This window comes from Brienomyrus brachyistius, chromosome 13 (assembly GCF_023856365.1).
Source record: "Brienomyrus brachyistius isolate T26 chromosome 13, BBRACH_0.4, whole genome shotgun sequence".
NCBI lineage: Eukaryota > Metazoa > Chordata > Actinopteri > Osteoglossiformes > Mormyridae > Brienomyrus > Brienomyrus brachyistius.
In genome coordinates, this window is record NC_064545.1 from 12,523,205 (window position 1) to 12,550,959 (window position 27,755).

Genomic DNA, 27,755 nt, shown 5'->3' on the forward strand with positions numbered 1-27,755 from the left:
TACTGTGATGCCCGGCTCGTCCGCTCCTCGTGTGTGCCACGCCCCCTGATTACCCACGTGTTTTCCCCTGATTGTATCCAGCTGTGTCTAGTTAATTTGCTCAGTCCTGTGTATTTCAGTCCGTGTCTTACCTGAGTCCATGGTCTGTCATTGTTAATGTTACCCAGTGAGCGTATGTGTGCGATGTTTCCTAGTCCTCGTCAGCTTAATAAATCCCCGTTTGCCCTGATCTCGCCGGCTCGCCTGCCTCTTTGCCCGTCGCCCCGTCCTTGTGCCTCACCCGCAACGCCCACGTGTGACATATACCAAATTTATACAAACTACTAACTTTTGGGCATCACAATACACAGCTCATTAATATTTTAGGCATACTACTAATGTGCTTACCAAATTGTGGGCGTAAGAAAATGTTCGTATCATACCAAAAAACTGGTGTCCGGACAAAGGTTTCATACCCATCATCGAAAGCCCTGGTGATTATTACGCAGGTGCTATATAACCGTGATTACACTGCAATGTGATGTCATGCAGCCCACCATCCCCGTCAGCTCTGAACTGGAAATTCAGAACCAGGAATACAGATGCTGCTCCGCACTGTAAGGTCACAGACAGGGATATGGCACTCAGGAGTCCCGCTGTCCTGCATCTGTACTTACAGAAAACGACAGGCCAATATCCCAGAATTATCCCTAAATCTGGCAGTCAAAATTAAAATGTCTCATAGTCAACATGAACGCCCTGCACTTGTAGCCTGGATATGCGGCTGAGAGTAACTCCAGACACTGGGGTATATTGGAGGTATTTCTCAGACGCATCAGGCAGTTTAATGCATTGTACGCACAAGTGACTTTCACGGGTTTAGCCAAGACACAGAGCTCAGCTCCTAATCTCCTCTCGTGAACTAATCTGGCTTCACGAGTCCACACTGTGCAGAGCAAACAACTTGCAGCCTAATGTGAACGCTTAGAAAGCAGGCCTGTGGGAACCGATGCAATGAGAAACCGTCCTCAGTTTCTATGTGAAAGACTGACACCAGAACAACCTATTTCCACCATGAAGCTCCCAGAGCAGAATCTTCCCTTACAAAGCCTCACAAACATGCTATTTACATGTAAATGGGAGGAGAACGTCCTGAATTAGAAAGACATTTTAAACCATTAGCTTTTCTCCAAAAAAATTGACTTTCCGTGGCTAGACTTCTGTATAAAGTATAAACAAAAAGTCAAATTATTCACACAAGCTCTTTCAGAAGGAACCTCGAGCAGAGACAGGAATGTCCTAGTGTTACAAACGTCCCCTCATAAAATCTAAGTATAGGCCGACCAATGGGCTGTAATCGAATCCCGAGCGACACAAAGGCCTCAGAGGAACGAGCCAATGGCATCGTAATGTGGGTCCAAAAGCAAGATCTGAACCACACAGACCTTCATTAGCCCTCATAAAATAACACTTAGCCCGGGGGACACAATAAGCCTGACTTCAGAGCTCTCTTTCTGGAGACAAATATAAAGAAATAAATAAAACAGCAGCTACTTTCTCTTTAAAAAAAAAAAGAATTTTTAATAACAGAATTTAAAAAAATAAAAATCAGAATTTCAGAAATGCGACACGGTCAGACGCACACGTGCCGCATGTGGAAGTTGACCACATATTCGGCGTTGGTGCGCTGCACCGAGATGGCAAAGGGTTCGAACGGGTGGAAGGTGAAGGCGACCAGCCTGCGCACCGTGTGGTTGATGGGGCGGCCCAGCAGGCCCGCCTGGATCTTGAACTTCAGCAACCCGGAATCTCGGGCATAGAACCTACAGGGGCGAAACACAAGCAGCTTCATCGTGTAAAAAAGCGAGACAGAAGGAAGGCTGGAAAAAGATGTCTGATTTAAAGAAGAAGTTGGGGGAAAACAGATGGATATATGGTGTACTTAGAATGCAATCACTGCTAAAAATATGCAGTGACATTACTGCTTATCAGACATCTGTACAGGCATGTTGGATACTCACAGAAACTTTACCTTAAAGGGGCCGTTTACCCCAAAACTGAAAAAGATGTTTTAGAGGGATTTTAGTGCTGAATATCGACCCATGTTGTTCTGCTAGGAGTTGCCTACTTTTGGAGATATTGGCTGTATAAATGTCTTCTCTTATATAATGGGAGTGAATGCCATTCTTTCTGTTGTGATTAAAGCGGCAGAAATAAAACATCATGTTTCTTACCATAAATTATGACCCAGTTACACAGGATCATCTACAGACTTTGTAGTCAGCAGTTTAATGTAGCAACTATTTTCTTCTACCGATTCTACCACTGCACAAGAGATATTTTCAAAACTAGGCAACCTGATACCAGTAAGCAGAACCGCCGCTGCTCCAGACATTCTGCTCTGGATGCAATGAAGAAATACGGTGGGGGACTCATCCTCCACGGCACTAAAGCCCCTCTAGAACTTTTTAATTTTTGGGGTGAACTACCCCTTTAAATGGTACTGCCCAGGGATGGGTACCCAAACAGGAAGGTCACCTGTAGGCTTCAGGCTACATGGCTGGTGGCGTACCTCAGGGCCACGCCTCCTTAATTCACCGTGTTACCTGATTGGATGATCCCCGCAGGTTTTGGGGCGCTCCATCACAGACACCCACTTGTCATCGTAGCTGAAGAGGGAAAGGTCCAGATAAGGGCTGCTGCTGTAGGACTGGGCACTGATGGGCAACTGTCCCAGGAGACGGCGCACTGCCTCCGTGTGCCCACCATACTTGGCATTCACAATGGTGTCCTTGAACCTGATTGGGGGATGAGCACAGGTCACAGAGGAAGTCCCGCCCTCCCAGGAAGCAGCTACTCGGAAGAGAGAAAGGTGGGTCTCTGCCCAGAGAGCATGCCAGTCGGTCACCTTCTCTGCACCTGCCGCGCATAGTTGTTGCTGGAGGCGGAGCATGGGAACTGCACGGCCTCGCTGTGCAGTGTGGCGTTGCGAAACAGGTCGCAGAAGTTCTCGAAGAGCTCCAGCAGCCTATCAGACGTGTTTTCAAACACAGCCATCACCTCAGTAGACACCATGTTGTACACTACAAAGAATGAGGGCTGGGGGGAGGGGAGGGTAAACGGACCCATAATCCCGGTTACTGTCAGCGGCTAAACCTGCCGAGCTCACCGATGCAGATCAGCCAAATGACATTGTCATTTTTTTTTTTTTATTCTATGGAAAACAAAAGTTTGTTCTGTAGGCTAGATTCAATAACGTGTTATAAACATGTTGAAGGCCAATAATTTGAGAACGTGGGAAATGAGATGCTGAAATCTCCCATATTGCATGATGGAAAATGCCTGATCATCCAATTCTATCTCCATTATTTTAGTACTTGCATCTTTAACTGTGGTGTTATTAATTTTGAATATTGATAAGTTTAAAAATTGGTAGTATCAGTCTGATTCCGATATGTTAACAATATATTGTGGATCGCTATCTACTAGCCGTCATTGAAAAGTAAAATTATTTTTAAAATCTAGGTTTAATAAATGTAAATATGATACTGTGAATTCTGTACTTCCTGTGTGAACCTGCAAGTGCTTTAGGGCCTGCAAAGGACTGGAGGTGCGCGGCGGATGGGTCCCTGCCTGGGAGGGGTCGGTAACGCGCAGGGTCACCACGTCCTCGCTGGTGTACTTGATAAACAGGTGGTTCTCGTCTAGCAGCTGCATCTTCCACATGCGCAGCTGGCGCAGCTGGTCAAAGAACTGGAAGAAACGGCGCTTGGCGGCAGCACTGCCATCCCTCTCGGCGCGCCGCCATAGGTACACCAGCAGGCGGTGCTTCAGTGAGTTGATGGCTTTCTCCTTGTAGAGACGCGCAAAGCCTTGCTGGCCCTCCGGACGCGCCTCTGGGTACACAGCCGACAGAGTCAGCAGGTCGTCCTCGTAGCAGAAGCGTCCGATTGTCCGCACGTCCAGGAAGGTGCCTTCTGGGGTCACCTGCGGGGGTGGGAGGTGACACACGTCTACGCGGGCCTGAACAACACACCTACAGGTGATGGCAAGATAAATAAAAAATACCTGAATGACACTGAACAACACTGAATGAGTAAGAGCTGGCAGCTTGGCAGAAGAAGTGCGGTCTGTATTGGAGCCCACCTGAAAGACATGGATGGTCTGCTGCTGCACAGAGAGGACGGCCAGGATGTTGCGGTAGAGGTAGAGACCCTGGTTGTGCGACAGGATGATCTTGTCGCACTTGAAGGCACGTGTGTCACACAGTCGGCCCGTGTGCAGGTCCACCACGTGCAGCGAATAGTCCTCGAGTGGCGAGCGTGGGTTGGGCGTCACCGACTCATTGTTACGATACACCTCAAAGAATTGTGGGTGCGGATCCTCGGGCAGGTAGGCCGCCGAGCCCACGATAACATAGCGGCCGTCATCTGTGAACAGGCTGCACTCGCGGTTCAGGTGCTCGCCGTTGGACGCCACGCTGGTCACGTGCAACAGTGAGAAGAAGCGCTCGAAGAGGCGCGCCCGCACGCCCAAGGACCTCTGGTCATGACCCCCTGCCAGCGTATCGCCCTCCTGACCCAGCAGCAGGTCCTCGGCCGCCTGGCAGCCCTGATACTCATAGATCTCCAGGGAGGTCTGGTCCGAGGAGAAGGCGATGAAGCAGCGTCCATCAGGGGAGAACTTGCGCAGGAAGCAGGGTGGCTTCTCCACGTTGACCACAGTGAAGTTCGGGAACACGTTCTGGTGGAGGCAGCGCACGCGGTACCAGTGGGCCCCGGGCCGGCCGGAGCAGATCCTCCGCCTCTCCAGTCGGTGGACGACATTCTGGTTCTGGATGCGACGAGGACATAAGGTGGGGGACTCGTCCTCCATGGTCCGAGCGTCTCTAGCTGCCATGAGTTACGTCACGCTGATCACGGAGAGAAGCCAAGCAGCCACATTACCTCCACGTGATCCTGGCACTCAAGAACAACGTTGCCTAGTGGCGGCAGTAGATGCCTTCACGCGGCCACCTCAGCCAGCCAAAGCACGCCCCCGATACCGGCCTCCTCATATAACTTCATCAATACTACCAGATAACATGGCAATGCTTATTATTATATCATTTATGCTGAATGTAGAAATGATTATTCCCACTTCTACTGGTAAATATCAGTAATGCCTTATTCGGGGGGTAAGTAACACGATTTCTAGGAACATGGTGCACGTGCCAAGTTAGAAATAAAATTCATAAGAAGGTAATTTTATGCAGCTGAAACCAAATTACTGGCCATTACAGGGTAAAAAAAATCAAATGAGCTCTTTGAAATATATGAGATGTAATATGTGAGATAAGTAAGGTGCAGGCAGTGAGGCGAGAGTCATCAGGCATCATTGTTACGGGATACTGCCAAACCCAGTAGTGGTGCTTCTTAGTTAGTTATGTGAATCATAGCGGCATTATTGAAATAGAAAAGAAATTACGGATTGATGACACTTTGACAAGCGCCATTAAAGTTATTTTGCCGAAAAAAGCCTGGATGATATAGTAGAAGCACAGGGGTTATCAATGGAAATATTCAGTTGAAGGACTCCATGAACTTAAAGACACTAAGATTTATCAGTCTGGGATACTTCTATATTAAAATACAGCGCATAAGCTAAATAACTCCAATCTGGTATGGTCCTCAAATGTCATGGTTACATTTCACCTGCTTGATTCTGTTGTTTAGATCGTAATATGATTACTTAGTGTCAATCAGATAGTTATCGACACATATTTTCTAAACATAGCTGAGCCACCCGAAGTATAAAATTCCGTTGTATAAACGATACAACCAAAATCCAGAGTACAACTATAGACGGGTTTTAATACATTTTCATTCCTGATGTCCATACCGAAAACTCAGTGAACTGCATCTTTCTTTAAGAGACTGCATACCATGGTATAAACGCAGCAAAATGCCATACGATTAAATGGCGCCACAGCCGGCTAACTTACGCATGTTACAATTAAAAAGGCATCTTCTGAACTAGATTGAATACTTACCTTGTGACTGCTGAAAGTGCCTCATATTCATACTGATAATGCTGGCTAACCAGCTAGTAACCTAAGTGAGCAGACAGAAGCCGTGTTACAAGCGGTTCATAAGAATTTCACAACGGCACCACATTTCTGTGACAAGCCACAGGACCCAACATGACGGCGCAAGGGCTTAGCGATTACTGCTAGGAGTATTTCACTTCAGCTGACCCATGAAAGAAGCTAGGTAGCACAAGAAGATAGTTAGTGTAGTGTTTAGTTAACTCTGCGCCGATGGGAACTTCTTAACCAGTACGCCGGATAAACAAGATGGAATCAACAATCACACCGCCTCTTTTAGCACAGCGCCACAGCGGCGGAAAACAGAACTGCAAATGTGATCAGCGACACGTTTCCGTCCAATCACAGCGCCCCCGGGTCACGTGGTAAAAATACGAATTGCAGGGCATGCTCAAAATGTGTCATGATGTCCCGCCCCAACCACAGTGCCCCCACGTAATGCGGTCGCAATTGGAACTACAAGGTGTTATAAGGCAGACTAACAGCGCCTCTGTTTGCGTGTGGTGCTTATGCGGAGCTGCAGGTTGTGGTGAAAGAGGGACCTCGACGCCTCTCTCACATGTCTATTATTCATAGTATGAGAATGAACACAGAAACCGCCACGAACAAGCAACAAATTCTTGCAATACGAACTTTGTTTATATGCTATACATTACATTTAAATATATAATTATAGTTAATTGCATTGTAGCTTTTATAGTTTGTTAGTAAAATGTGTTATTAAAGCATTCATGTATCCAGAAATAAAACTGGGTATTAACATAATATAAGAACGAATATGTTTGAGGCCTCTTCTAGGTGCAGAATGAGATGATGAAATCTCTCATCATGTCCATACACATATATTATTTTGAATGCAAACATATATTTGTTGTTTTGGTATGTGTATAAAATTGACTTAAAAATCTCATATAATGTTTAGTTGTAGATGTTTATTGGTTCTTTAATCAAAGTAAACACATTAAATCTACTGAAATATTTTCTTAAATATTAAACTGTTTCAGTGGGCAGTTTTGTACAGACTAATCTAGACTGTTGTATATCTGAATCTGGAAATTAATCAGCATCCATAAGTTCAGGTGTTTAGATAGAAGTCCTCTTGGGTGTCCACTGGAACAGCTGCATAATTTTATGTATTCACAAGTAAAATCATGTTGGCCTTGTGCCTAAGGAAAAAAAATACATATAAAAAATGCAGTAAAAGCAGACGGGAGCCCATATGCTGGGCCGTGAGTGTAGGGTAATGAGTCTACATGCATCCACCCCTGACCAGCTATGTAAATTCTATAAGTAGTCATGTTCGGTAATCACAGGTTGTGCACATATGGTAAAACCCAAGACGAAATGAAGAGGGAGATTCAGAACATGACAAACACACACTTTCTGGTTTGGGTGACATTTGAAACATATAGAACATAAAGGTTTCCGAAGGCTTGCAGAAAAACACAGGGCAATCTGCCGATATTCATTTCAGCGTTAGCGATCGGGGAGACGCCTGGCCGCACCCTCCCGCCTGGCCACACCCGCTCGCCTGGCCGCACCCTCCCGCCTGGCCGCACCCTCCCGCCTGGCCACACCCGCTCGCCTGGTGTAATCATATTACGATCTAACTGGTGTGTGTGTGGTCACCCTCCCGCCTGGCCGCACCCTCCCGCCTGGCCGCACCCTCCCGCCTGGCCGTACCCACCCGCCTGGCCGCACCCTCCCCCCTGGCCGTACCCGCCCGCACCCGCCCGCCTGGCCGCACCCGCCCGCCTGGAAACAGATGCCACCAATAATCATAATTCCCGCAATCCATCCCACCATACCACACATTTTCCAAAAAGTGTGGTCCCATTATACATGTAAACAGGCACACAAATCCATGTGTATAATATTGCGCTGGCCAAGAATTTGTAAAAGACCATCCTTTATGTAGCTACAGTCACCTGTTTACATTTTATAGATGCTGACATAAATGTGCTACAGGCGCAGATTGGGCAACGGGAAGTTAGGGAAGTTTCCTGCCACAATCAGCACAATATCCCAAGAGTCGGGTCGGCGGCAAAATATCAAATTGAAGCATTTTGGCAGCAAATTCCCAGGCTGTTTTTTGTTGCCAGTCCACCCTTGATGTATTATAGCAGGAAAAAAGAGACTGAGGTTAAGTAAGGCTGAAGCATGTCGCTACCTAAGATATTCCCACTAACTGACATGTCACATTAAAAGATATCAGCAGATCAGCTACAAATTCTGTTCTTTTAAAAATCCATTCAAATATTAAACATACAGGGTTATTTTGGGGCAAAGACACTTTTCTGTTTCACTATTTTACAGAATATAAACATTTTCCAAAATATGCATAATGTACTTTTTTGATTTTTCACGTGTTTAAACACTGATGGGTGCTTGTGCAAATGTGCATTTTCTGGGTGGGTTTAACACCATATATTTATGACGTTATATCAAAATTGAACAGGATTAACCACCAGTTGACAATCTACCCATGTAAATACATACTCTGGCTGTTCGGTGATTAGACATGCACAAAGCCAGGAATTCTCTCATGTCATGAGTGTTCAGGAAGTCCCTTTATCCATGTTTTGGGGCACGTGGCACGTTTGCAAAGTCACAAAGCACAAGAGCAGATGGCTTCCAAAGCTTGCTTAGATACCTACTCACGTCAATGACCAAAATACTTACATGAGGGGGCCATCTTCATTTCATCTGTTTCGCTAAGAAATTTTGCCTGCATAAATAGTTTATATGTTTGTCCTCTTGCTTGGTTTGCTCACTGACTAGCTTTTAATCAGCATGTTAACAATGAAAACAGAAACCGACATGGAGCACGGCAGGTCGTTCAAGTGAAGGGAGATCAACATCGTCACACTCATCTGTTGTCCTTTTATGTTAAAACGTTAAAACGTGGTAAAGTGTTAAAGCGATTGTATATTGGCATTGTTAATAATAATAATAATAATAATAATAATAATAATAATAATAATAATAATGGGATGGTAGGAATCAGCGGATACATCCCCAGTAACAGTCATTTGTGGAATTTGCAGACCTTTCTTTTTGCTTTATTTAACAAACATACCAGGTGCCTGGTTGTCAATTAAATAGGTCCTAATAATTAGTATTTTTTATCCATCCATTTATCCATCCATCCATCCATCCATCCATCCATCCATCAAATACAGGGTCATCGTGAAACTGGGACCAATTCCAAGATGCACAAAGCACAAGACAGCCCGAAAGTGATAATGTTTCTTTTTATTTGTTAAATTGACCATTTTATTTTTTTTGTATGAAAATGCATGACAACCTTTTTTCAGAGATAAACCTTGTGGGGTTTGGAGAATAGCAAGAAGACACGTCCTGTAAGCAGGAAGCAGAAGTGAGCACGTGGGGGACCGATGGCCCTGCCACAGGGACGTCTGTCAGGGGCCAAACCTTGTCAGCGTGTCTCGGAGTCCAACCACAATAACAAAAACTCTTTCAAGCAATTGGATACTGAAATGCTCAACAGATGACTGGCTGACAACATTCTGTCACCTAGAAACATGAGCGCTCCTGCCAACAGTTAAATTGGATATGTTAATCAAATAAAACCATTCTAAATTAAAGATTCTCACAGCAGTATGGAATAATTGGTGTATGGTAATAAGTTATCTCAGATTAAATTATGTACATAAAACACTGCATACAGAAAAAAAAAATATATACCCAAACACACATTAATTATAATATTTAGAAATTATGGAAATTGTACCAATAATTTACCTGGGATGGAAAAAAAATGTACAGTAAGAAGAAAAAGAGAGAAAACACCTGCTATATCTAAGCATTTATATTCAAACCAAAGACCAAAGCAACAAAAGATAAAGTAAAATTTGAAACTGTGGATGCAGTGAGGCTGGAGTGCATGCAGCCCATAGCATGTGTCGGTGTGTTCCAAACTGCGTATTACAGTTTAAGAAAAAAGTGAGTAATTTTTAGCCATGGAAGGGTTGGCTTATAACAATATAATAGCGAGCAGCGTGTGCAGTACAGTACTCTGAAGCCATCTTCAAAACTGGCACTAATTCGCAGTTGTGGGTCTGGGGCCAGTTAGGTCAGAGCAAATAAAGTACTTCTGTACAAAAGGGTCTTTACAAATAGCCTGCTGATTGTACAGTGCAGGAATGGTCTTTGCTTCAATTAAGTCAACAAATTAGGAATATTTTATTTACATACGTTAATAATTGGAGAGATTGCTTGTATTCTCATGTGCTGCTCTTCTAATTTCGCGGTGAAGGCTGAGACAGAAGGAACTGTACCTCTGGCAATTGAGGCACCAGGTAATCACTGCATATACATTGGCAGGGTTCCTGTTACGAGTATGTAGATACTGTACAGCTAACCGCAGTGTTTTGTCATCTTTTGCGCAACATGTCAGTCTGCACTGTATTATCTCTGGGGTTACTGCCTCGCCATGGAGCAGATAATCAAATTTCCTGTGTAATTCCTGCTAACACGGTTGTTTTTTGACTTACCATTCTGCATTCCAATTTACTCTTCTTAGAAAACCCTGCTGCAGACTGACTAACAATTCTTAAAGTACTGGCTGGTTTTGCACACCGGTTGCCATGGCAACCTCTCAGCGCTAAACAAAGGACTGAAGGCAAAAGGGAAGGAAAGGAACACAAGGGAGGAGGAAGAGGAGGAGGAGAGGGAGGTGGGGGAGGGGGAGGAGGCAGACGTGCCACTTGTTGGGGCTTATGCTATCTGGAGCATGTTTGTGCATTTGTGCACGTGCACGTGTGTTTGTGTGTATGAACATGAGTGTGTGTGTGTGTCTCAGCATGTATTTGCGTGTGTGTGTCTGTGTGTGTATGTGTCTGCGTGCATGTCTGTATGTGTTCATGTCTGTGTGTGTGTGTGTGTGTCCCCGTGAGTGTGTTTGTGCCTGTTTGTGTGTATTCATGTGTGTGTGAATGTCTGTGTGTGTATGTGTGTGCGTGCATGTCTGTATGTGTGTGTGTGTGTGCATGTCTGTGTATGTGTGTGTGTGTATGTGTGTGTGTGCATGTCTGTATGTGTTCATCTGTGTGTGTGTGTGTGTGTGTGTGTGTGTGTGTGTGTGTGTGTGTGTATGCATGTCTGTGTGTGTGTGTATGTCTGTGCATCTGTGTGTGTATGTGTGTGTGTGACTGAACGTATGATTTGGTAGGGGGTGGGGATCGGGGTGAACAGCATGGGGGGGTTGTTGGTGGTATTCTCCCTGGCTCCGGGCGGTTTCCTGATCTGTCGAGTCTGTGTTCCCTTTGTGTGTATCTGATTTTCTGGCTCATCTCTTTTCATCCTTGACAGTAACCGCTCAGGTTTCTGTGGTCGAGCCACACGCTTATTCCCAGGCACTGTTTACAGGTGGTCATACTCCCGCCACCCACACACACAGGTCACTGCGCTGTTCCCACTATTCCTCATTCTCGGGTGAGTATGGTAAAGTTTGCATACCCAAGGTGTTCTGGGAGCTTTTAGCTGACGGTTGGCTAGCTATTTGGGTGCAGCTCTCCTTTTGTTCAGAGCTCTCCCCACTAGCCTTTAGCGCTGTGAGGCGTGCGATCACTCCCATTGTACAAACACCGTCATGGCCGTGCGTGTGCATGTTCTCTCGGGGGGAAGCTGCTCTTCACAGGCAGATGAATTCCTTATCTAATGATGAACCCCCTGTTTCTTTATTTTTGAGCCCTTGAATCACAGAAAGGATGGCTGCAGTTACTGCCACTTTTATAGGTGTTGAGTACTGTGTGTGTGTCTGTCTATCTGCCTGTGTGTGTGTATGTGTGTCTCTGTCAGTCTGTGTCCGTGTGTGTGTCTGTCTGTCTGTCTATCTGTGTACATGTGTGTGTGTGTGTGTGTGTGTGTGTGTGTGTGTGTGTGTGTGTGTGCATGTGTCTGTGTATGCACGCACTTCAGCGTCTTTTCAGAGAGTGCAGTAAAGCAACAGGAGCCCGGGCTTGGCTCTGGCTCGCTGGCGATATAAAAGTTATTTCCGCCAAATTCATATGGCCATTTTGAGGCTAATGCACAGCCTGAAAGCAGACAGGCAGGTCAAGTGCTGCAGGCCCCGAATCCTGCCGAGGCTGAATCACCCTCTTACCCCAGAGGGGGCGAGCTACGCGGGGGCCACCAAGGGAGCATTCACGTTACTCGCGGCCCTGTGGAAGCCACTCTGCCATGATTTCTGCCGCCTCCGGGTACAGCCAAAGAGGAGGAAAGTACAGGGCCTATTCTTCTGTCTGGTATCCGATTTGGGAATGTGCTGCCATGGTCTCCCATTTACGTGGTGCTTTTCCCCTTTAGTGTGTCACCCGGCACAGAGCCCCCACCCTGGGCCTGGGAGTTTGGCGGGGGCCATGCCTCACTGAAACACCGAGGGCTTTAAACCACCGAGAGGTCACCAAGCGATGAGCCTGGTCCCCTGAAGAAAGCAGACTTTTCCCCAGATGCGGAGGGATCCCTGTAGCCCAGGAGAAAACGAACAGATGCTCCGTTTCACTGAACACAATGAATTACGTCTAGCCTTCATAGGCAAAAAGCGGCCGCTTAGCACAGGTTTGTGTAACACTGATACGGACATCTGCCAGTGTGACTTGTGAACCCTGCCGCTGCTCTCAGATACGTAAACAAACCCGCTATCGAGCCGCGCGAACCCCAGGCAGCCGACTGACAACACAGCCCTCCTGAATAAGCAAATGAAATGCCAGGCAGCCTCTGCGCCAATTGTAAATATTTGGAAAGACCCGTTATACAGTGGTAATAAGCGTTTGTCAGCCTGGCATTGTGCGTCTGCAAGTGCCGGCACCGGCGGGAGAGCGAGGCATCAGCGGTCACCATGCTGCCTCGTCGGTCACAGAGAGAATAAATGAGGGACTGGACTCCATGGCAGGACCTCTGACATGGGAAGCATGGGCTCGTCGCTGAACTTGCAGTGCCCTCCCCCTCCCCATCTGAATGTGTCATTTGTCAGTATTTGCCCGTCCATGGTGTGGTCTGTAACCAAGGGCTTTGGACAGACTGAAGTGCCTGGCTTGCCCAGATGGCGTGATGGACGAGGAGAAAGGGCCAAACAGAGCCCAAACCTTGAGGTGTGAAGTACTGATGCATGCTGGGTCATCAGGCTGCACATGCAGCTATGCTGTTGTGCCGGATCAGACGTGGAAAACCATACTGTTAGCTGCTGAAAAGGCTTACGTTACTCATATAGAAGTATTATTACTTACATCGATATCCATCTTTGAAATGCTTAAACCGGTCAGAGTCACAGGCAGCCTGGAGCCTGTCCCAGACAGCACAGGGCACAGGGGCGCGGGTACAGCCTACAGGGAAAGCCGCTTACATTATTATCAGTGTTATTATTATTTATTGACACTATGATGGCACCTCTTCCATAATTTCTGGCTGTTAGCAACAGGTTTCCGCTGCCAGCCTACGTTAGCGACAAGAGAAATGAGGACACACAATGACAGGTCTCTTTGGGAGACCTTCCTGCATGCAAACATCACCACGGAAACACACGCTCCGAGCACAGGAGTGTTAATATTCATTTACAGCACATCCTATTACTTATTTTGTTATGATTTAGGGGAAACGTGAGATATGTAAGGCAGAATATGCAAGAGAGATAAAAACAAAAGCATGGTAAGAGTAAAAGTTTGTGACTACTTATGACTTTCCTCTGTGTCTGTCGAAAAGTTCATATCGCCATCAGATTTAGCGTAAGATCACGGCTTCTTTCTCGAACATGCACGGCTAAACGGGTGCGATTTATTCCTCAAAGAACACGCACACTTCTGCACGAATGGAAAGCCCGACCCGAACTGGCAGCCTCTCACTCAGTGCTTCACAGAAAGGAAACAATGTGCAGGAACACATTCAAATGATGCAGCAATTAACTGCTTTGTGTAGTTTTATGTAATATATTATTTTCATTTATTTAATATCAGTCATCCCCAGAAAAATAGTGCCTTAATTTATTTATCATTTAATGCAATTGTGTTTCGGGTACTCGTTATCATACACTTCAATAAAACTTGCTCCTTTGTGAAATATTATGCATAAATACTATTGCACATAATTTTTGCTGCAAGATGTCACATTGTGAAGTATGTGATTTAGTCATAACCTCCACTGACATATATGTATATTTTTGAGGCATGTTCACGTCAGGGTGAAGCTGGTGACGCCGTCTGTGCTCCAGGCTGTAGTAATCTCATATTTGGTGAGCGTGGAAAGATTGAGCTCTTTTTGACCCAAAAAAATCCTGAATAATTGTCATGTCCTTTGAAAGTGGAGGTGGTGCCGTGCTACAGGTACATGGGGATCCTGTTGAACGGTAGATCGGACTGGGAGGAGGGACACGGCAGCACTGTAGAGGAGAGACCACTTTTGGAGGAGGCTGGCCAGGATGACTCATCAGTCCATTGTGGCACTAAGTCCTTCTCTATACTGTGGTCTGCTGTGGAAGCGACATCGGTTCTGGTACCACCAAACACCCAAAAAGTCCTCAAGATGGTCGGCTCCATCACAGGACCAGGAGCACAGCTATAAATCCAGGGCTCCTGGACAAAATGTCACTTTGTGTCTGAAGACACACAGGTCCCACGCCCATAAAATTTACTGAGCTTTGGGGTGGGGGGGGTTATGCAGTAGGTTTGGCCAAATGGCTACCTGACAGTAGGTTTTGGAGTCTTTATAAAGTAGACCCCTGAATTAGCCAGAGTATCCATGTCCTTATAATGCCTGTCTGGTGACTGACCCTGAAACATCTTGAGGGCACCACAGAGAAGAAGACCTGAACATGGCTTTTTAAATTGACAGAATGTTTTTAATTGACAGAATCATTCAGTTTTATACAGGGCTGGACTGACCCTCTGGTACACCCCAGCCATCAGCACAATTTATGGTGGGACATTCCGTTTACTGTGGGGATGTAGGGGTCCCCAAAGTCCAGGGTACATTTTAAATCCAGTCCTGCTTTTAAACCATCTCTAACCAAGTACTGCCCAATTATTCCTACTAAAACAGATCAGCATATTTAAAGAAGCACTTTGCTTAAAGTCTGTATTTCTTTGCAAGGCATAACACAAACAATTTTAGTGCATTCAGGTGATTCTGAATGATCAGGTGAGTCTTTGGTGTGTCAGCCCTACCTGGTTGTCAGAAAGCCAACTGAACAAGAACGTATAGCCACAGAACTCAGATACACACTCAAGTCATCAGACAGCCCTGTGTTTTCAATGAGCAGTCACTAGCCAATAACAATAAATTCTTTTTCTAAAGGTTTGCCATAACACTTTCCTCACCCGCTTGTATTTGAGGTGGAAGGTAGAGTTGTGTGTGTGATTCTCCTTACAAAGACACAGGTGGACTGTAACCATCACATAGGCGTCTCCCCTATAGCACTCTGCTGCCTCACATGACTGCCAATGCTCACTGTAAACAAGGAAGTTTTCAAATCACATTCCCACAACCTCTAATATACAGTCCCCATGGGGGCCACTGCACACTCTCCACCCACCGGACGCTGAACCAGCTCTCTGTGGATGGCAAGAACATTGAGATTCCTCAAGATTCTCCTTTCAAATCTCTCCTACGCATGACAGCTATGTATTTACAAATAAATGTGAATTCCAGTCTATATGTAAACTGACAAATTATACCTCTACTTTGTCCAATAAAGCGCGATTCTTCCTTTTACGATACAGAAGATCATTTGAAAAATGTGAGCCTAAAAGAGATTGGGAAAAGTACAAACAGAGAGATCGCATTGATTGAAAGGTACACTGTTCGCACGAAACCGAAATGCACGCGTTTGTTTATTATTATTATTATTATTATTATTATTATTATTATTATTATTGCTTGAGCAGGCTTTTATTTGCATCCCGTCTCCATAAGGTCCCCGGGGACTTTTGTTCTGAAAGTAGGGTGGTCTCTCCCCTCCGTGCGATGACCTCATGGACCGCTGTGAAATTGACAGGCCACCTGTGGGACGAGCCGGGCTTTAAAGAGGCAGGGCTTTAGCTAAAATTGCAGCTGTGGCTTTTGTTTCAGCACATGGCATAAAGAGGGGCTGTCATCTCCAGCGAAGGTTTCTGCTGCGAGCAGCCGGCAGGAAGAAGGAGACATACAGACATCCAGAAAATTACGTTTTGTTTTTCTCTCTCTCTTTATTTTTCTAAATGATGACAGGGAGAAAGACAGCGTTAAAGGACGAGTGGATGGAGAGAAAGGGCGATAGAGAATGGGGGAGGGGAGGGCGCGCGTCCATGTGATTCGCTTTGCGTTTTATCCAAACATCCTCCTTTCGCGATCATCACAAATCAGATCGACGCATCTTCATCCCACTGAAGACGCACCATGAATATGCCACAAGCAAATAACTTAAAATAATATACGCGATACACAAGAGACGAGCACAAACCGAATACGACAGGTAAGAAAATATTTTCATTCCAGAAATGATTTCCAGGACGACATTTTTATAGGCAAGTATAGTTTAGTAGGTTTGTAGCATTTGATTTTAGTGGCTATGCCTTTCGAGTGAATATCCGCATCCTCCTTGGCTATGACATCCTTACAAACACTAAAGAAGGTGCAGTGTCGAAGTTCATGATAGAAAGGATTCTGGACAGAGCAACAAGTAGAATGCAGAAGTTCTTCTTTTCACCTATGCAATTTAATCCTTTATTTTACCTTTATGCTGGAATTCTTCAGCCTTATTGAACTTGTGTTATTTTTCCATATCCCTCTATATCACATATATGCAAAAAACGAATTGTATAATTACAGTTCGTATGCCCAGTGGACGCAGAAGTAAGGAACAGTGTATTTTACGTTGTCATATAGTGCAATCTAATAAATACGTTTACTGTAAAGAATTAGGTGACCTTGTGCAAGGAAGCATTTGTAATCATTACTGTCCGTGCAAGGCGCCATTAAAATAAACGTATTAATGTCATGACAATGGATTCAAGGCTTCTATTGATTATAGCAAAAGCACCCACACAAATACAACGTGCCTGTTGTATTTATCGAATGACTGTAATTTGATTTAAAAAGTACTTTGTTATAGTTACCCTTCACAAATTCAATATCGGCCCTGTCGGCTGAATCCACGTGTTTTCTGTGGTATATCACATGATGTCCTTGTAAATTGCTCGTTGTCACTTTTCCCCTCAATATGTCCTAAATATGTAGCGAGACTGAAAGACGTGGCTGCTCAGTGAACAGGCGCCTTCCGCACTGTGGATCCAGAGGTACCGACGTGCGTGTATGTGGTAATGCCAGTGTGTGTGTAAAGGAGACTATCATGCCAGTGTCTAAAATCACTGGAGTAGTTGCAGTAGTAGAAGAAATTCGGTCGAAGAATATTCCTGTCACGTTTTATGGTAATAGATTGAGTTGTGAGTCTTCACGGATGATTACATTTTTATTTTCTAGGTCAGCAAGCTCCTACGTTGTTTGTGTTATGAATAATTAAGGTTATGTCTTTTAATACTATTAAATCTGAAAAAAAAATTAAAGGAGACTATCATGGCAATAAAGACCTCAATGGTCTGCATACCTTTAATCTTAAATCTATATTAGGGCAAACTTCTTGGAGTCAAAATCAAACAAGCATATGTAATGCCCATCAAGCGTGAAATATTTAAATACTACGTTAATGTTGATGATGAATTATATTTCGTAGGAATTATAGCGGAATTCGAAATATGAACATCCAAAGCAGGGTATTCCAGCACACAGACACACAAGCTCTCAATTATGTTCATTTTGATTATGGTTGTTGGGTAAATTTCAAAAAGCATTTTAGTAATTGACTCATTGATAATAAAAACTGCTTTTAGTGTCAACAGCATCGCCGACATTAGTTGTGCTATTCATGAGCACGACTCATGGAAAACGGAATTTAGGCTATTATTATTATTATTATTATTATTATTATTATTATTATTATTATTGTTGTTGTTGTTGTTGTTGTTGATGATGATGATGATGATGATGATCATGATGATAATGATAATATAAAATGCAACGTTTGCATTTTTTATATAAAAAACAAACAGTTTAAAAAGACATTTTTACCAAGGAGATTTTATTTTAAACAGACTGTGTAAAATGTAAAAGTTTTAATGCATGGCTTTATTAGCCTTGTTATTTTACCTCAGAAAAAAACGACACGGCTCGCCTTAAATGTCTTCCAGCGGATAGTCAGAACGCTGGATTCCCGTCCGTTTTCAGCACCATAGGTTTGGACAGCTCCTGTTACACCAAGTGGGATAAGAACCGCCGGGCATCGGGGTAGTCATTTTCAGTAAGGCTAGGTAGGTAATCAAGTTCCCTGGGCTATTTTATCAAATTAATGATTTATTTGGAACCCAATACGCCCTCCCCCCACGCTTCTCCAAAACGATCCTGACACATATACACCTTGCGCACCCACGCAACCTAAAATCTGGCTGTCTTAAATTATACACCTCGAAGATGCGTTTTTAGATACTTTTGTGCCATATATCTAGATTGCGTGTCGCATAATGGATACATTAGATAAATAAAGTTCTTTCTAAAGACCAGCTAAAATTTTAATTTGACGACTATTTAGCAGAAGTTCTCAGTTATTTGATTTTCGCTTTAAAAGTTGTCGTCGTGTTAGCATCGAGGAAGTGAAGTATGCTGTATTTCATTGGAATCATCAAGTGAAATTAAAATATTAACAGAATAAGCTTCGCTTCTATGAGTAATCTCTAAAGGAGCTATTAGGGATAAAAGTGACTTTCATGTTGCATTTTTAAAAAGGGAAAATGATAATAAATATTAAACAACAAACTGATAAAGGGTACAAACAGCTATAGGAGTGAACTTATCAAAAAACCAGTTAAAGTTTAATAGTAACATTTTAGTCTCTCCTTTACGAGTAGTGTTGGACTTGTAAAAAGTAAGGAAAGTCTTGTGAATTTTACTTTGATCGTTGTATTGCGATGTTGCTGATATTCATTAAGATTTTGCCGTTATAATTACGATGCGTTGCATGCAATATTTATTTCTTCCGGCCTGAATGAAAATAATTGACTTTACAGAAACAGACGAATACAGTCAATGAAAACGCTGGAATATAGCTACATCTTTAGTTGTTTGTAGTCGAAGTAGGTTGCATGCAGATATTGGAACATTTAATGGTTTTCTTCAAGAGGTCAAGTACATTATGAAAATGTGCTAAATATATGTGCTTATACAGTATAAGGGGACGGTGGTTTATCTTTTCTCTAAGGATTATTATCTAAAAGGTATTTATTGGCACGTATTTAAGAGACACTGACGTGTATTCCCCAGATTGACAGTTTTGTTCGTAGATATTTTTATAGATTACTTTAAAACGGTTATGAGTGAATTCTACACGGACATCATCTTCAAGCATCTTTTTCGCAACGTCCAGAAATGTTTTTCGCAGCATTGCTGAATGAACAGGAATTTCCCTTTAATATTCAGTAGTAGGGTCAGTGTATTGCACCAGGGTAGAATTTGCAGCTGATCCGCTTCCCTTCAGCTGCACGAATCGCGGTTATCAGGCAGACCCAAAGCAACAGGAGAGGCGCCGAGGAGGCTCGCACGTGGCCTTCGGGCCCGGCTCCTCCGCGGCACTGCGCACCCTCTTCGGGCGCCAGCGCAGTTACTGACAGGCTGAGAAGCGATCCCGCTGGCAGCCAGACTCTTGGTGAAATCTTTGTTCCTTCCACTTCAGGGAAAACGGGAGCTGCATCCTTATTTGCTTCGCTGACAATTTAGACGATCAAATCTTCATAATGTTCTTTTTTTTTCTTTTACTGCCTTGTAGGGAACCGAATGTACCCAGAAGGATGTTTTTGTGCAACACATAAAACGACTTGCCATGACATTATAAATCCGTGGAAGCATATTAAAGGTTTGTCATAACAGTCAAACAAATTGTTAGGGGTGCTGTTTGCTGCCCTTTTAGGGTTCCATCGCCCCTCCTTTCCTGGCCTTGATGGGATCTCATTGCCCCTGTAGAGGATAATTACATATTAATTAGTACTGGAAAGCAGGCTCAGACATGACTCCAAACCAGGAGGTGTGGTGACACACAGAGACAGACACATCCGTGCACTCCTTCCCAGAATGCCAAGACTCATTGTTTTCTGGCAAAAAATTATGTGAGAGTTTGGATTTAGGCCCAGGGGACCCGGCGTAACTGTGAGCCTCAGCCTCAGCTCAGGGAGGACAGAGAGGCACCTCTGCTCTGTGATGGGGCACATATGGGGAGAAAAGGGGGTAGGCTGACAATAACAAGGCAGAAGTCACGTCATTCCAGTGTGTGTGTGTGTGTGTGTGTCTGTGAGCGGGTATACCTATCATTATGGGGACACAATGTCCCCATAACGGGATAAATATCCCGTTAACTAATATTTTAAAAAATAAACTCTATTTAAAAAAATCTGTGACTGCTATGAAAAAACTAAAAATGCCAAAACTCTTGTATTTTTCTTGGTAACTTATGGTTATTGTTAGGGCAGGGTGGGAGTTAAGGTTGTCATAGTTAGCGTTAGCATTTTTCCCATAGAAGTGCATGAGCGGGCCCCATAAAGATAGGTATACCCTACATGTGTGTGTGTGTGTGTGTGTGTGTGTGTGTGTGTGGATGGACTGGTAAGAGGAGGGGCCATGTGGGGCAAACAGCAAAAAGAACCGGGGTTTGTGACTCTGCCAGGGGCACGGGGGGCATCTAGTGGAAGATGTCAGCAAATAAGTGAATGACTAGATCATTTCAGCAGGGATGGCTGGTCCACACGCAGCAGCACAAGTTATAAAAGTGTGGGCATATTGACAACAAGTAGCCAAGCGATGAGCTTTTTGATGCAGACACAGGAAGAGTCTGAGCTGCTGGATTTGGAGCTGAATGGCTAAATGTGGCATTCAGGTCCCTTTCCTGGGATCTCTGCTCATAAGTCATGGGTGTTTCATAGCTGGGGGTTTCCTGAGGAGTTAGAGAGACCCCAGTTGTGTTCCCAGACAGAACGCTCCTCTTGAGATGCTGAAGGAACCTTGCCTAGCAACAGCCTAGAGTAGGACTGAGAGAGTTACTGTGCTGAGAGATTATAAAATTAAATCACAGGGAAGGAAGTGGTTTCCAGCAGCCTGGTTTCAGGTGTATTCTTGCAACGTAAAAGGTCTGTGTCAGCCAACTCGTACTTTTTAAACTGTACGCTTTTTCCCCTCGCAGATCCACAGCAACCTTTTCTTGCTGCTTTGCGTGTCTGATGTTTGGTGTGCTTTATACTGTATGTACTGTAGACTTACCTCATTGTCCCTGCTTATGTTTTAAGATTCATGGCAGAAGAAGAAGTGCACGCAGTATTCTCTGAATCCTGTGAACTTCCTGCTGACAGCAATGTAAGTAAATTCAACACCGTAAACCTTTCAGAAAATTTTTTTATCAGAGTGCATCTGCAGCAAAAGGAAAAAATTCTATTAGAATTTTTGAGCCTGATTATTTAGAAACGCGCTGTTCAGAACTGGAGTCCTTTTTTCTGACCAGGCTTATTTTCGGTTGCTTTGGTAACAGGCGCTCAACAGGAAGTGGCTGCACAGATGGAACAGGTGTGGCGTCTAGGCGCCGTCCTTGCGTTGCTAGGGCTTTTTGTACAAATCAGCACTTGGATACACAAAGGCCGGTGCGAAGCTGATGCCAGTCCAAAAAAAATAGGGTAATTGTCAGGAAGCAGGAGGATGAGCATTCGCCACAGTGTATGGAAGGAGGGCGGGCGTGATCCCAGACTGAGTCGTAGAGTGGTGCCCAGCAAGGGGTCTAAGTCATCCCACCCCCAAAAAAACCCCTCTGCTCACTTACTCCCCTCAGGAGGTCACCACACTGCACCCCCTCGCAAACAAGTGCTCACTCCATGTGCCTCACCCTGGGGGTCTTACGTCCTTTAGAAACGTTCTAAGCAGTCCATACTGCCTTCATTGAATATGCCCCCCCCACACACACACACACACACACACACACATACTCACTCATCTATGTTAGCTCCCCTGCAGTCACCCTTCCCTCTCTGCCACTCTGTCTGTACATGCGGTGGTGCCTTTAAATGCATTGGTGTGTGAGCAAATGCATGGGGAGCTGTCAGCGCAGCCGTTGCAACCTGTGCTGCTTGCTTTTGAGCGCATGAATTAGCACGCATCACAATGCAGCACGTTTCAGAGGTCGGGCTTCTGCTCCACGCAGTGTAAAAGACGCAGGATTTATGGCGGAGTGTCCTTCTGAAATAACTGAAAGAAAAACATTTGCCGCTGTGATAGTGGGTGGGTGTGTGTGACCGGATTTTACGTTGGATTTTTCACCGTACAAGGAAGTTCTAGGTGAAACAGTAAGAGTCGGCAGCCAAGTACGGACACAAGGTAGCCATCGGCCGTGGCATCACTGTCCCTCCCAGATGACCGGCAGAGTGACGAGCAGAGAGACCCAGGGAAAAACTAGGACCAGCGCAAGCCTCCGATTCCTGCAGCGCATAAAAAAAGAAAAATGAAAGGCAATTCTCCAGAGGGATGCTGGGAGAAAAACAATGCTTAGGTAATTAAGTGCGGCTAAGCTAGCCCCAGTCAAAGCAATTACCGCAAATCATACAGTCTCACCAGCCTTCATTATTGAAAATCTGTCTGCTTTGTTGACTGACAGACTCGTTCTTCCATCGCCTGATTACAGCAACAACAAGCTCGTCATCTACCACCACATATCGCACCTTAGTCGGTGATGAATGACAAAAAAATACGTATCGTCCTGCATTTGTCTTCGATGAGCGGAAATAGAGACGCCTTGTTCACTCTGAGCAGCTACATCAGCCATTTATAGAGGGAAATGGGGAGGGCCGGTCCGTGAAAGACTGTGTACTATGCCGGCCTTCTCTGCTAATCGAATTTGCTATCATGAATTCTGCTTGGTGCCGGTGAGTGTCTGGACTCTAAAGGGGGTGTGGCCTGAGGAGCCCTGTCCCCCCCACCCCCATTTCCCCTCCCCCACAGAGAGCGTCCCTTTGGTGCCTGTGGAAATGACCCCCTCCCTCCAGTAGTCCTGCACCTCTTCCTGGAAGCAAGGGGAACCATGAAGTTCCCACTTCTGTTATTCGCACTGCTCGCTGAACCTCCACAGTGCCTCAGTAGAATATGGGAATTCACTGACTAATGGCTGAAATATTAGCATTTTAGAACAGAGCTGCTATGTCATACAAATGATACTATTATTTTCCCTGAAGGTGGAGGGATAAGGAGTAACAGTGGAGATTCACCAAAAAACAACGGTCTACCAGCAAGTAGAATTCACATCTGTGCTGGGGAAACGAATAGTTAAGGGTGGTAGTGGTGTTTCTGAACAGAGCCAGGGCCAGGTTACTTGTGTTTGTACTCAAATAATATTGCATTTACAATAAATGGATAAAAAAAATCACTCTTATTTGATAAAAAAGCAAGCAAACGAGGATAGATCGTTTTCTGATCTCTGAAGAGCACATTCCTGTCAAGGCAGGTAGTATAAATCTCTTCTATGGTAAGCAGGACTCCTCTCCAGGGGGAATTCAGTCACAGAGCCAAGATGGTTGGCATAGCTCCTGCCTTCGCAGCAAGGCTGATAGGGAAATGCAAAGTGGGATTCTGTCACTCATTAGCTATTTCATCTCATTTCTTCTGAGAAGGAGATCCACAGTCTCAAATATGCGACAGCGCCTGCTGAATTTGATGTGGTTTGTTGCTGTGACAGTTTTGTGGTTTTAATTGTTTGAGGCAAAAATGATTCCCGAAAATGTGCGTTTGGATTAAAGTGGTTAGCATGGCGACGAAATTAGCCCAGAGGCTTGGTTGGGTGTTGTGCATGCCGGACGCCATAGGTGCATTGTGGTGCATTGTGGTAGTTCAGGGGACACCGTAATATAGAAGGTTGAAACTCAAGATCAACCAAGTTTTAACTTGGGCTCCAGCATGTCGATCATCACCACCCTCCTTCCACCTGTGATGAAAGCAGGATATGAGATTGAGGAGTGTGAAGCGATTATGCAAATTGACCATCGGTCAGCCCTCCGCAATGCGCCGTGGGGGACTCTGGTACCATGACGTTGGGGGAGGGAGCATGAATTTTTATCAAATATAGACCCTACCTTGAAGTGCAAATTCATACCGCGGATTTATAAGTCCTTGTGACTTCTTAAGTCCAAGATGATGTGAACATACTTATTTTTCTAATTAAAAAGGAAATGACCTGTCATGTACCTTCAAGGTATGTCCATTTTATCTGAAGGAAAAGAAGAAAACACATCTGAACATTGATTATTACTGTATGTCTATCTGCTGGGGAGGGGGGGGGGGCTAATTAAACAAATAATTTGAGACCATGAGGTGCTGGCACTTTAATTGAGAATCAGTCTTCGTTTAGCCGACACGGGGACAGAATTCAAAGTCGTTTCCCGTTGCCGAGACACTTTTCCACATCTCTAATTATACGAACTGAACTGAAAGGCACCCATCTCAAGCACAGAGCATCGTTTAACGCACTTTAATAATGCATTACTATTCAGAGTCCGACTATAATTTTTACCAAGAAAGTGACTATAGGTAAGAACAAGCTGCTGCAGACTAGTGCTGCTTTTCTCTTTGATTTTTTTCTGGGAACCTTGAGTAAATATAAAAATATATACAGAGGCAGACTTTCCCCTCGGAAAACTGACAGACGACCTATTTTAACTAATATAATAATAATAAGAAAAACATATTCGATCCAAGCTAATTTCCCCTTCACAGTCTGGTTTCTAAAGTAATATATTACCAGCCTAAGTTACTAATGACCCTTCCCTTAAGAGAAGAGAATTGTGTTGTCACTCCCTACAATGGCAGCTCGTCACGGTTCCAGCCTTTTGTTAGGGTCTCTTTGTGTGTGCTAGCCCAAGCAGGGCCTTATACAAAATGAATGGGCGTAACCCGAGCCGTCGAGGGTCAGGGTGGCCCAGTGCAGCCGGTAGCCCCCTACGGGACCGTCAAGTGGGGACTGGACACGCACATGGGCGCCTGCAGGCACTAATGCCCACACAGGCGCAGGAAATGCAAGCACACGTTAGTCATTTGGACACACAGAAGAAGGAGCTACTCCGTCTTCATGATGGACCTCTGTAGATGTAGCTGTGGAGTTTGGCTACTAAGTGGAACGACGGAAGTCTGTGCGGGTCGTGTGAGTTTTTATGCAGGTTCTGAATTAGACAGGCTGCGATAAACCTGGGGGAGAGGTTAATTTGCACACTTTTGAATTTTTGAACAGGCATAAAACTGACCGCCTAAACTAAAAAGCAGTCCAATTCATCACTATCAACCCTGAGAAATATATTTGTGTTTTCTGCAAAGTAGCAGTGAAAAGAGATGGGGCCATGAATGGGAGTATGTAATGTTCTCCGTGGGAGCTGACAAAGAGCTCAAGGCCTCTCGCGTTCTCATTGAATCACTCACGCTACTGGGCGATCGCAAGTCCCAGACGGCCACGTTTGTGCGTGCGTTTGTATGAGGCGTAGGCAGGGCTTGTGTCTCAGTGCACATGAAATATCACCCTTGGACCGTGTCAGGCTGCAGGTGAGAGGGCCAATTCATTCCCCGCCTCTCACACCACGGCGTGTCCCTAGAAGGCCACCGTAGGGCCGGGGACCGCAGCCAGCAGCCCACACGTCCTTCTCCATCAGCTACATTTTTTCCCAGATGGTGACTTCATTCTGGCTGTTAATTGAAACAGCGTTTAAACGCATCGTTAGCAGCTCTTGACTTCCTTGTCGGCGTCTCTGCTCCTAGATGCCTTCCAGCGGCGTGTCGCGCTCACGTCAAACAGGCACATGGGCCCGATTACCACCACGCGTCATTCTCTACATTTCGGCTTTGCTTCCACTGCCGAAACAGGCCATCGCAGGAAGCCTGGTAGATCCCTTTGGTCATGTGACAGCCATAAACATTGCATCTGATGCTCTGCGAAACAAACGCTGGTGGATTTTGGATGGATTCCGTGGCCTTTTCATTACGCTCAAATCTGGAGTGGGATTTGCGGGTCACCACATCACCGTGGATACCTGTGTGTCTCTGGCTGTATTGGATGGATAATAAATGGGGTTTGCCTTTCCGTTTACAACCGGGGTCTTTCACAGCACAGGCTGGACACCGGCACGGGGTTCCGCATCTCCCTGGGTCACCCCCTTCCCGGAAATCTGCTTTATTAAACTGGAAACCCAGTGATTAAATCAGCCGCATCCTCCAATTTCCTGGGACTCAGTGTATCTGGAGGGAGAGAATGCGGGTGGCAGCCCCTGGAGATGGAAGCGCATGGGCAGTAACCTGGCAGACGGACTATTGGACAGGGCATGCGGACACCAGGCGGTGTGGCTTTATAAACCAGTCTCCTGTGGAAGACAGGCAGTGGGGAAGCGTTTAGCTTCCATGGTTAACCGGAGCTTGGATGCCAGTTTGATAGATCCAGTGGTAATCCGATAGCACCAAAACAGGGACACATCCATACAAGCATTTTAAGGTTTAACTTAAATGTTGAAACGTATTTGTAACAGACTTTAGTGTCCATTATAAACTTTCCCATTTTCAGTACTTTTGCAACATATTCTAAAAATGTAAAACAGTCCTGTGATGTGCCAGCACTCCCTCTGGCATGTAGCCCTGCCACGTGCCGCCCTGGACAGGCTCCCTGTGACCCAGTGCGGGATGCGTGATGGGAAGAGTGAGGGACATTCTGAATGAATCTGTCCAGAATGTCGGCTGTTTTTCTATTCATACGTATAATAGAAAAGCTTTCAATGTAGGAGTCTGAACCGAAATAACAGGAGCCAGAGAAAGCTGGAAGGATCGCCAGCTGACGGTAAGCAATCTGAAGCTGCCACTCCGACACACTGACAGACTAAGAGGATCCACCTTCAGCTGATAAACTCACCATTATGTTAATCGCCTTGCACATTCTGTGCCTGAAACATTTCATTCCACCTATGTCACTTTGGCCCTGGACAATGTGGAAGACTAGTGATTTTGTTGTTTTAAATACGACTCCTTGACAACAAGTCACAGTCTACCTCACGGTCCCAGGCCTCTGCACCGGCCCCCACTGCCTCCCCAGGAAGGATCAGCGAGGACCTCCTCAAAGCCAGCCAGCCTCCAAGGACAGCCATCACTGCAGTAATATGTGTGTCTGTTCAGCTCGTCTGTATAATAGCTGCTGTTCAAAAGATCACAATAAAAGCCAACAGGTTGTCTTTTTAAGCCAATGTCTGTCTCTGTTTGAGGTCTGTGAATTTATTTCAGATGCTATCAACTGCCAGTGGGCAGCGCGATCTCACACAAGCTTCCCCACCCTGCCCTGTGAAAAAAACATTAAATAATACACGATAAATAAACAGTAATAAGGAGTATTTTCATGACAGGTCACACTCACATCGATGATTTGTCCACTTATATAAAAGGTCATAGGAGCACATGCATCAAAGCTAAATTAAATATACTGGTAATTAGTGGCGTTCACAGAGGGGAGGGGAAGGTGCTGAAAATGGGGGGTGAGACTGACCGGGGGGGTCCAGCTCAAGAGATTTTGTGTGATCGTCAGTCATCAACAAAGAGCACTTCAAACGGGGGA

At 45.0% G+C, this 27,755-nt stretch overlaps 1 protein-coding gene and 1 long non-coding RNA gene across 3 annotated transcripts; one reads left to right on the forward strand and one right to left on the reverse strand.

The window, feature by feature from the left end:
- Positions 1-1,530: 1,530 nt before the first annotated feature.
- det1 (DET1 partner of COP1 E3 ubiquitin ligase) lies at positions 1,531-6,360 on the reverse strand. Its single transcript, XM_048973022.1, has 6 exons — positions 6,011-6,360; positions 4,126-4,891; positions 3,613-3,966; positions 2,888-3,078; positions 2,586-2,777; positions 1,531-1,802 (listed from the first exon to the last, which is right to left on the reverse strand). The coding sequence occupies exons 2-6, from the start codon at positions 4,876-4,878 to the stop codon at positions 1,613-1,615; spliced, it is 1,680 nt and encodes a 559-aa protein (XP_048828979.1). The 5' UTR covers positions 4,879-4,891; positions 6,011-6,360; the 3' UTR covers positions 1,531-1,612.
- A 10,091-nt stretch (positions 6,361-16,451) lies between these two features.
- LOC125706358 (uncharacterized) lies at positions 16,452-23,197 on the forward strand. Of its 2 annotated transcripts, none has more exons than XR_007381979.1 (3): positions 16,452-16,529; positions 21,436-21,502; positions 23,132-23,197. It is a non-coding gene; the product is annotated as an uncharacterized LOC125706358 (long non-coding RNA). The 2 variants fall into 2 exon arrangements; XR_007381980.1 differs by lacking the exon at positions 23,132-23,197 and adding an exon at positions 21,675-22,018.
- The last annotated feature ends 4,558 nt before the right edge of the window (positions 23,198-27,755 follow it).

What these genes read in the sequence shown, in the direction of transcription:
- det1 (XM_048973022.1), bottom strand. Translation starts at nt 4,878, where the DNA reads ATGGCAGCTAGAGACGCTCGGACCATGGAGGACGAGTCCCCCACCTTA. An exon ending in AGACCATCCATGTCTTTCAG is followed by an intron (nt 3,967 to 4,125) that starts GTGGGCTCCAAT and finishes CCACCCCCGCAG; the next exon opens with GTGACCCCAGAAGGCACCTT. An exon ending in GCGTTACCGACCCCTCCCAG is followed by an intron (nt 3,079 to 3,612) that starts GCAGGGACCCAT and finishes CCCTCCCCCCAG; the next exon opens with CCCTCATTCTTTGTAGTGTA.